This window comes from Penaeus vannamei, chromosome 12 (genome assembly GCF_042767895.1).
Source record: "Penaeus vannamei isolate JL-2024 chromosome 12, ASM4276789v1, whole genome shotgun sequence".
Taxonomy (NCBI): Eukaryota; Metazoa; Arthropoda; class Malacostraca; order Decapoda; family Penaeidae; genus Penaeus; species Penaeus vannamei.
Genome location: NC_091560.1, coordinates 36,875,133 through 36,885,132, shown reverse-complemented (window position 1 = coordinate 36,885,132; position 10,000 = coordinate 36,875,133). Strand labels below are relative to the sequence as shown.

Sequence of the window (10,000 nt, the reverse complement as noted above, 5' to 3'; positions counted from 1 at the left end):
TGGTCTAGTATCTTTTTGTCATAGGGACATCCACGCCACGAAAACCTTCAGTCCGTGACGTCATTTGCGGAAACGGATACTTAGGCGTCGCATGGCTTTCAAAACGAAATTCACCGTCTGTCTTACACCTGGTCAGAGTGTACGTTCGGTTCCCTGTGCACATCTTACGAAACGCGGACCCTTCCTTGTCCGTTCTGTAGGCAACCCAAAGGCCACTACAGCTCGTTCGTACTGAAATCTTCCGCTGTGGTTTCGCCTCCTTTTTTTTTTTTTTTTTTTTCTTTTCTTTCCTTTTCTTTTTTTATGATCTCTAAATCCTTCGTCTTCGTAGAGGGAAAAGTGGTGTTGCGTTCGTCAGGAAAGTCGTCATTGCTCCGTGGCAATAGAGAGGGTTACGCATTACCAACGGGAGTGCATTTGGTTCAGTGAGGATGGAGTCTTCGATGCTCTGCATTTCATTTAATATAAATACACTGATATTAGGGCAGCTCGTAGGGGGATTTAGCATTGGGAGAGTAATATGCCAACTTATTACTCAATACTCGGTGTTTGATGTGGTCCGGCACTATTGTTGACAAATCTGCATTTTTATAGATTAGATTAGAAGTACGCAATACTAAATATTCGATGTGTACCGTTACTATTATTAACAAATATGTATCTTTTTATATGGTAAATTATAAGAACATAATACTCAATGATTGGTGTGCACCGGTACCATTATTAACAAATAAGTATTTTTATAAGGTTAATTATAAGAACATAATATTCAATGATTGATGTGCACCGGTACCATTATTAACAAATAAGTATTTTTATAAAGTAAATTATAAGAACATAATATTCAGTGACTGATGTGTACCGGTACCATTATTAACACATATGTATGTTTTGTATGGGAAACTATAAGAACATATTATTCAGTGATTGATATCTTCCGCTACCATTATTATTAAATATGTAAGTTTTTTTACAAGGTGTTGCGTATCCCGAGGGAAAAGGCGTCACCCACACGCCCAGATCCTCACGTGATTCCGGGCAGGTGCTTCGCGTGTTAAGGAAATGTGGATTAGCCTGTTTTATTGCTGAACTGTTGGTTGATGCCTCTAATGTGTTTTATCGCAGAATTACTGCCTCGATTATTTTTTTATTGGGAGATTGTCGGTCACTTTCTCGAATGCACTTAATGGATGATTTACTGGTCTGTCCCGCTAAATTATTTCATTATTGGTTAGTTTTGCGTTTGTACATTGTTGGTACGTGTGCAGTACACTTATTGGCTGAATATATTTATTTCTTGAATGTATTTATTTGTTGTCGAATTCCCCACACCGTCAGTTCCTTTACGAGGTCCTTGTCTCCCCCAACAGAAGCGGCTACAGAAGGAACTCATGTCTCTCCTGAAGGAACCACCTGCGGGAGTCACCGTAGACGTGGACACCGCACACACAAAACTGACTGAGTGAGTTCTGTTGTTTTTTTGTATGTTTTATTTTGTGGAATGTGTGGTAAATCCTGCAGTGTTCCGGATGTGTTATTTTTTCTTTGTACTGAATGTGTTTTGTGTTGAAGGCCTTATAGTGTGTTTATTTAGGTAGAATAAGCGGTACTTTCTGCGGAGAAAGTGGTTTAAGTATTGACAAAGAAATACTGATAGAAAAAGTATAGCAAACCAAACTATCTACAGTTGCTTTATGACAAGTTTGTGGATGAAATTTTATGATGACAAAACATTTAACAAAAGCATTTATCTGAGAACACCCTCATATTACAGTATCGTGTTTACTATACCCACCGCAACAAATATTTGCACATAATATTGGCATAGTTTTGCTACACGGTTAGCTTCGCCTGCATTTGAGCCTGTCACAGCGAGCCAAAAAAAAAGAGAATTTGAATTTTATTTAGCATGTTTTATGTATAGTGAGAGATAAGGCTTCATCAGTCAGTGCGATGTTTACCGAGGATGTCTATGGTTTTGGCTGTCTTCTCTGTGTAAAAATAGTCATAACACTTTGACTCTACTGATATTTAATTAATATGCCGGCACAAGTGGAAAGTTTGCTTGTGAGCGGTATATTTCACGCTATTCATTTAACTAAAGACTTTGCGTTGCTGGTGTTCGCCGTGAGCCACTCGTCAATAGTAACAGGCGCAAATATACTCGTAAAAATGCACGGAATAAATTCTCTGCCGCTAGAATAAATTCCTTACAGTCGTTTTGTATTCAGGTTATGCCACGTTCCGTTATTTTCTGGATGTTGTTTGTTTGCTAGGCGCTCACGGGCAAAGTGTGGACCCGGTGTTGTTTAATAGTTTTGTCACGTGATGTCCCTGTCCTATCTTATTGTTTACTGCCATGTGAATGATTGCTGCGGGGCTTGCGATTCTTGCCTCGCGTACCCATACAAGGCAAAAACGAGTTGTAATACATTCAAATCTCCCATACTTTGGCTTGTGTTTAAGTTGTCTCAATGTTTTGTCGATTGTGGAAGCAGTGTACATATTCTTTTCTCTTCCCAGGTGGGTGGTCCACATGGAGGGCGCGGCCGGCACCCTGTACGAGGGAGAGAAGTTCCAGCTACAGTTCAAATTTTCGCCTAAATATCCGTTTGATTCTCCGGAGGTAAGGTGCACGTTTTTTTAAGTGTGTGTGTGTCTGTCTGTCTGTCTGTGTAATGCATACGTTGCAGTATTTGAAATTCATTTGTTTGTGGATTTTTAAAAAATGTTGAATAAAAAGCGCATCAGCCCCCCTCCCCCTTGAAGGGCCAGTCCGTAATAACGAGGTCCTCGAATCCCGCAGGTGATCTTCGTCGGCGACAACATTCCGGTCCACCCACACATATACTCCAACGGCCACATCTGCCTGAGCATCCTGACGGAGGACTGGTCGCCGGCCTTGTCTGTCCAAGCCATCTGTCTGTCAATTATCTCCATGCTCTCCTCGTGTAAAGAGAAGGTGGGTGCGATGGACAGCCCTACGCCCGCACGCCCGCACGCCCGCACGCCCATCGATCACTTTTGCGAATGAAAGAGCGGCTGGTTTGTTGCAGTAGCGAGAAACCCGACCCGATGAAATAGCCATACCCATGGATACGTTCACACACAAATAAACATATATCTCCATACCCATGGATACGTTCACACACAAATAAACATATATCTCCATACCCATGGATACGTTCACACACAAATAAACATATATCTCCATACCCATGGATACGTTCACACACAAATAAACATATATCTCCATACCCATGGATACGTTCACACACTTATCTCCATACCCATGGATACGTTCACGCACAAATAAACATATATCTCCATACCCATGGATACGTTCACACACAAATAAACATATATCTATCTGTTTATCTGATAGGCAGGCATATGTACAGTTTCCTTGGCATTTATTGGAGTGTATAGGCGTGTCTGCGTTTAAAGAGTATTCATGGGATCGGGCCACTCGCGAAGGAAACAAAATGCGCCCTGAGGCTTGGGTTGGGTTCGTGAGGGCGGGAATCGAGAGTGGGTGGGATGAGGTCTTCGATAATGTTATTATTGCTATTAGGTAACTGTGTAGTTGATATTATTATCATCATCATTATCATTATTGTAATATTACAAGTAGAATGTTACATGTTTCCACCATCGTTATATTCGTCACCCCCCCCCCCTCTCTCTCTCTCTCTCTCTCTCTCTCTCTCTCTCTCTCTCTCTCTCTCTCTCTCTCTCTCTCTCTCTCTTTCTCTCCGTTGTTCTCTCTCTCTCTTTCTCTCCGTTGTTCTCTCTCTCTCTCTCCATTGTTTTCTCTCTCTCTCCATTGCTCGCTCACTCTCTCTCCATTGCTCTCTCTCTCTCTCCATTGCTCTCTCTCTCTCTCTCTTTGTCTCCGTTGCTCTCTCTCTCTCTCTCTCTCTCTCTCTCTCTCTCTCTCTCTCTCTCTCTCTCTCTCTCGCCATTGCTCTCTCTCTCTCTCTCTCGCCATCGCTCTCTCTCTCTCTCTCTCTCTCTCTCTCTCTCTCTCTCTCTCTCTCTCTCTCTCTCTCTCTCTCTCCCTCCATATGGATAGGATTAATAGTCCTCTGAAATTGTAAGGTAAATATGGATGTTAGCTTAATATCGCTACAGCTAATGTGATTTTTACTTTGCAGAAACGGCCACCAGATAATAGTTACTACGTGAAAACATGCAGTGCCAATCCTAAAAAAACAAAATGGTGGTATCATGGTAAGTAGTAGAAGACATTGTATATTATATAAAAGATATTATGTTGTTTCATAAGCCTTAAGAAAAATTACTTGATGTTAATGTTTCATATAACAATTTATGTCATTCGGTGTATTAGATATCTTGATTGCTATATATATCAAATGTCATGTGAGAATGATTTTGTTGATTTGTATTCACATCAGTTCTTTTTCAAGTTGAAGTTTTCTCTTTAGTTCCTTTTGCAAGTTTGCATTCTTCGCTACAGATGTGACATGATTATCTTAAAATTGTATTTTTCTCTCTTGTTTACAGATGATACAGTATGATACCATGATTCTGATTGCGTCATTAGCCCCTGACCTTCAGTGATGATTGTCTGTGCTAACGAAAAAGAGAAATCTTCACTGCTGGGTGATAGGCCATTATGTCATAAACTTTAGAGGTGCTGATTGTATAAGAACTGTAGACAAAGTGCGTGTAAAGTACATCAAGTGTGTGCAGAACTATGGTTTACAGACACTGTGTGAGCTGAAGGATGAAAGAAATCTGCTGTGCATTGCTCACAATCCCCCTTTATAGTGACAAAATGGAAATTACTGGAAATTAGGAGTGCAAGTGAATATTTAGGCATTACTAGATGACATAACATATGTATGATTTTTATTGAAAGAAGAGGATGAATGAGACAGTGCTTCATTTTTGAATATTAGATTTAGAGATATAAATCTCTTTGGCAATACTTTGCCACCTACACTGAAAATAAATGCAAAGTCAACCAGTGTTATTATAAAACCTTTTTAGTATTTTTGTGATGCTGCAGTAAGATTTTTTATTATACAGATACAACATGGAGTAATGATGATCCTTGAGGCCAAAGTTCTTAAATTTTACTTTGAGGAAAGGAAAGTATCATAGGTGGAGAATGATGAAGTTCTGTTTGTAACTACCAAGTGTTATAGAACTCCTTTAGTGTAGCATCTGCACAAAGCAACTTATAACTTAGGCCAGTCATACATCAGTGAGTACCTTATTATCTCTCAATAGACACAACAGTTCAGCTAAATAACAGTTGTTCTATGAGGTAGCAGGTGTTTGTAGGTACCCAAAATTAATGGATATTAATTTATACTTTAGTAGAACCAAGAGCTTTGATGCCAAAGGAGTTCTATCTTGATGAAAAGTTAATGAAAACAAAAATCATTTTACTGTTTTTCTTAATTTCATGGGGTTTCACACAGATCCCTGTAGATTATTAGATGAAATGCACTGAGATAAAAGGACATTCCAGGTTCAAATAAAACCATGAAAATTTGCACCTTGCATTTATGGCTTTCAAATTTCAGTGACTTTGTGACTTATTTTCTCATAATATTTAAGAATTTAGGCCTTGGATTTGTTGCAAATTTGATTTAGCCTTCTGGCATCTTTTCTGCACTGGTGCATTCTACTGTATGTGAGTTGTGCAGTTATACTTTCGCTCAGATAACACTTTGACAGCATATCACTACCTAGCAACTCCATACATTAGTTTAAAGTATGAACAGAGAGAATGCATCATTTATAGTGATCTCCCTTTGGTTCACCCATCTCATTTCTATCCAATTTTCTTTTTGATTTATTTAACAAGTAAGTTAAGTGTTTTAAAGCTGTGACATACTTTCCAAAATTCATTGTATTGTGATATTTCTTCTACTTTAAGGTACCAGATAAAGATGTTCAGTAAGATTCTTGTATAGAGGATGTTTTTTCAACATAATACTACACATTGCCATATTTAGATTAAAGTTTTGCAGTCAAGTGATACAGATAATCCTTATTTTTGTTTAAATTTCCTTTTTCACAGTTTTGCTGAAACGGTGATTTTAGTTTGTTTCTCTGACAATTCCCATCTATCAAAGCATATTTTTGTTTGCTTATACAAAGCTGAATCAGCAATACTCAAATAAAGATGTTGAAGTCATATGTTGAGATGTTGAAGTCAGTGATAACAAAAACACATTAACATGTCAACGAGTGAAAGAAAACACATCCACAGTGAGAGCTAATTTAAAATTTAACAGTTAATATTACAGAATAATGATGACTATTATTTCATCTCATTTTCCAACTATGTTCTCTATCACTTTGATTTGTTTTTCTCTTAGGGTTGAAATATGACCATTGCCAGTACCCAGTACCACAGATAAAACTGCAAGCAGGTAGTAGTCTAGCCTGCTAGTGATGATTCTCAGATTGTGATAGATCTTCACTCCTGAATTTTCAGTGTTGTTAATGCATATCACAGGATAGTATTGTACTGTAAAATGAATGGCCAATTGTCATGTGGTTCTGTGATTTTTTTTCTTAAGGTAGTTGTACAGTATTTCCAATACTGCAGTATTATAAATTGATAATCAAATATTACTTTCTAAAGACTGACATAATATTTCTATATGTAATCAACGGAGTGATTTTGCATCAAAACACAGGGTGTCATTTTTTTCAATAGCATAATCATTTGTCATGAACATTTGCTTTTATTAGTGATTGTGAGTATTTTTCAGATGATTATGTGAATTGTTTACACATGTTTCATATACATTATTTATGCTTCTGTAAACACATTAATTCCTAAGGACTTTCCTATTTCTTAATGTTTTATGTTTCAAACATCTAGTAATTTGATGGTTTTCAGAATCATGTTGGGATACAATCAACCCTAGTGTGAAGTTATTTCATTATAATGGCAATTAAATACTTATTTGTTTCATTATAAATCAATACTTTTACTTTTCACCTCTTTTCTTTTCTTTTAAAAGCTGAAGTATGTTGAACAGATTCAAAATAATATTCTATATTGGCTTCCGTGTATTACTTTCACCTCCTCTAAAAATATTAGCATTACAGGGAATGGTTTGCATAGTTGATAATATTGTTGAATGTAGTGATTTAGGAATTCCATCTTCAATACTTGTCAAGTTCATCATTCCATCAATTATAGTTTTGTTGCAAGTGTTTTTTATCATTGTACTTACTGTAATAAATAATGATTTCAGAATGTGAAACTATTTTAACACCATCTGAATTTCATGTCACTGAATATGATCATTGATTTCAGAATTAATAATGGTAATATTAATATAATAAAAATTATTATATGAACCCATTGGTATCAGGGATGGCATGCACATGCCTGTCCATGCCCACTGTGATTTTAGTTCATTAATGGTATTTACACACAGACGGCTTCACAAGTGCTTAATCACCAAGGAGTCAATTACTAGTCCTTCCTGTCTCACCTGTTTACCCTTTTCTTTGATTCTGAAAATATTTTTAAATATTTTATGTCATTAGTATTATTAATAACATTACAATTATAAAAAAAATATTAAAAAACAATATCTGTATCAATGTTAATAGTATAGAAAGTACATTTACAGGAGGGAGGAAATCAGGTGAGGTCACATAGGTCTACAATTTATTCCTTTGAGGCTAAGCACTTGTGGAGTCATTTGTGTGTAAATATATTCCACAGTGCACATTACATGTTGCTGGTGGCAATGGGTTAATAATATATCATTGTTATAATCATTTCTTTTATTTTAATCATTATTATCTTTCTTGTTATCATTATCATTACCATTACTATTATTATTATTATTGTTATTATTATTATTTTCATCATATTTTTATTATCTGTCTTATTATCACCATACTTTGCTATGAACACCATCCTCATCATCAGCATTATTATTATTGTTGTTCTTATTTTTATGTTCATTAGTATATAAATATACTGCCTTTACATTCACAGTTGCAAATTGCCTTATTGTCTAAAACAAATTATTATTTGTGTTTATTTTTGTCTTTTGCTTAACATAATCATCATATTAATTAGCAGTCATTATTATGATCTATCATTTTTGCTATTATTAGAATTATCATATTATGTATTATTATTATTATACTATGTTATTATTATATTATACTATATTATTATTATATTATACTATATATTATTATTATCATTATTATTACAATCATCATCACCATCATCATCATTATTAACATGTTCATCATCATCAAATGACATCATCATCGTTAACATCATCATCATCATTAACATCATATTGATCATCATCATTATTATCATCAGTATTAACATTATCATCTTTAACATTGTACTCATCATTAACATCATCATCATTTTCTTTATCATTACTAAGACAGAAAAATCCACAGAACATAAAATAGGTTTATAGAAAGGCAAGGTAACAGTTTTGCATTTGGACCTAGGTAAAATGTCCAGGAAGTTTTAGAAACTGTTTTTTCTCCATTTTGTAAACCTATTTTGATTGTAAACTGTGTTTTTTTCTGTATTTTGTTATCCAGCATTTTTTTCTTTTTTCTTCACTATTATTACTACTACTGCTATTATGATTACTAATGGCATTTAAATCATCATCACATAGGGTACCTATTAGAATTTTTCTGATCTTATTAATACAACAGTGCTTAATTATTCACAATATATAACATCAAATTAATTTTTTGTTTAGATTAAAGACTAACATTCATTCCAATGAATATTTACAAATGATGCTTAATCATTTAATTTCTTTTGTATGCGACAATAACCTGGTTTATTTTGTTCTATTTAAGAAATTGTATTTGATTTTGGATTTTTCTGTCCACTATGAAGTTCCTCTTTTCAAATTACAAAAATTATAATCAAATATATTAGAGTTTCTCATTAGTGTCTTGAATACTCAGTCCATACACTACACACTAAAAGTTATAGATGGTATAATTATGGTCTAGTAGTGATAAATTATGTACAGTACCTTCAAAGTGTAAAATATGATAAAAGTTTTGTTAGATACCTAGGATTGACTTCCCACAAAGACCATGACTACAGCTTTATCTGTTATACAATTGCAATATTCAGGGAGGTATATCAACAGGTATTTATTATGTGACATGTTTGGCCATAGGCAAATACATTTTTTTGGTATGACATAGTGGAGCTATTTTTCTGACCTGGTATCTAACATCTTATGCCATAGTATGGAAAAGAGTTTAGATTTCCTTTTATAAGTACTAAAATTTAAACACTGATCCGGTAACAAGATCAACCAGGTATTAAATCCTTGTCTTTCTAAAAAAAAAAATAAAAATAAAAAGACTGGTGAAAGTATAGCAAAAGTAATTATATATATTCATTCTCTAAAATTATAACAAAAGAATAATATAAAAACAATACCCAAGCTCTAAATTTACTCATCCTTTTTCTTGTAAAGCCAAAGAATTAAAATCTTTCCTGTGCTTTTTTCAGTATTCTAGAAATGGTGCATATGTTGTATATTCAGGACAAGCTGTAGTAGGCCAAGATAATCAATTAAGGCTTTTGGTATCTGATTTGGTAATGGTTTCTCGCTTCATATACCTTCGGATTTCTTATTCTGTACTCTGTAGCAATATTTTTATTCAGGATTTGTTTTGAATTACAATAAATACCACTGCCTATGCTGATATTCAATCAACCCTTTTTGTAGATAAAAAATATATAAACAAAGCCTTTTCAGTGTATGTGTGTGGGAGGAGGGTAGCTACTGTGAATCAAATGCATGATTATTTTATTAAAGCATACATTTAGTGCCATTTCTAAGAGGCCCTCAAACCCTAATAGCAAGCATAGTAAATATGAACTTCAGGGATGGGTAACCGAACATGGAATGTAACAATTAGAGTCAATAATAAGCATAAATGTTACTAGTCAATTTGTCAGACAATAAAGAGTTCAAAT

The 10,000-nt window shown here is 34.7% G+C and overlaps 1 protein-coding gene across 8 annotated transcripts in view; it reads left to right on the top strand.

Annotated features, from left to right (window-relative positions):
* LOC113800412 (ubiquitin-conjugating enzyme E2 W) overlaps positions 1–9,720 on the top strand; it is a 165,014-nt gene extending 155,294 nt beyond the window's left edge. For 6 of the 8 annotated variants that reach the window (XM_070128255.1, XM_070128253.1, XM_070128252.1 and 3 more), the window contains 5 exons: positions 1,371–1,462; positions 2,524–2,626; positions 2,807–2,962; positions 4,158–4,233; positions 4,528–9,720. In XM_070128255.1, the coding sequence (XP_069984356.1) occupies positions 1,371–1,462; positions 2,524–2,626; positions 2,807–2,962; positions 4,158–4,233; positions 4,528–4,541 (441 nt within the window). In that variant the 3' untranslated portion in view covers positions 4,542–9,720. Of the gene's footprint in view, positions 1–1,338; positions 1,463–2,523; positions 2,627–2,806; positions 2,963–4,157; positions 4,234–4,527 lie in introns of all 8 variants that reach the window. The other 2 variants (XM_070128258.1, XM_070128257.1) reach the window with 2 other exon arrangements.
* Positions 9,721–10,000: the final 280 nt, after the last annotated feature.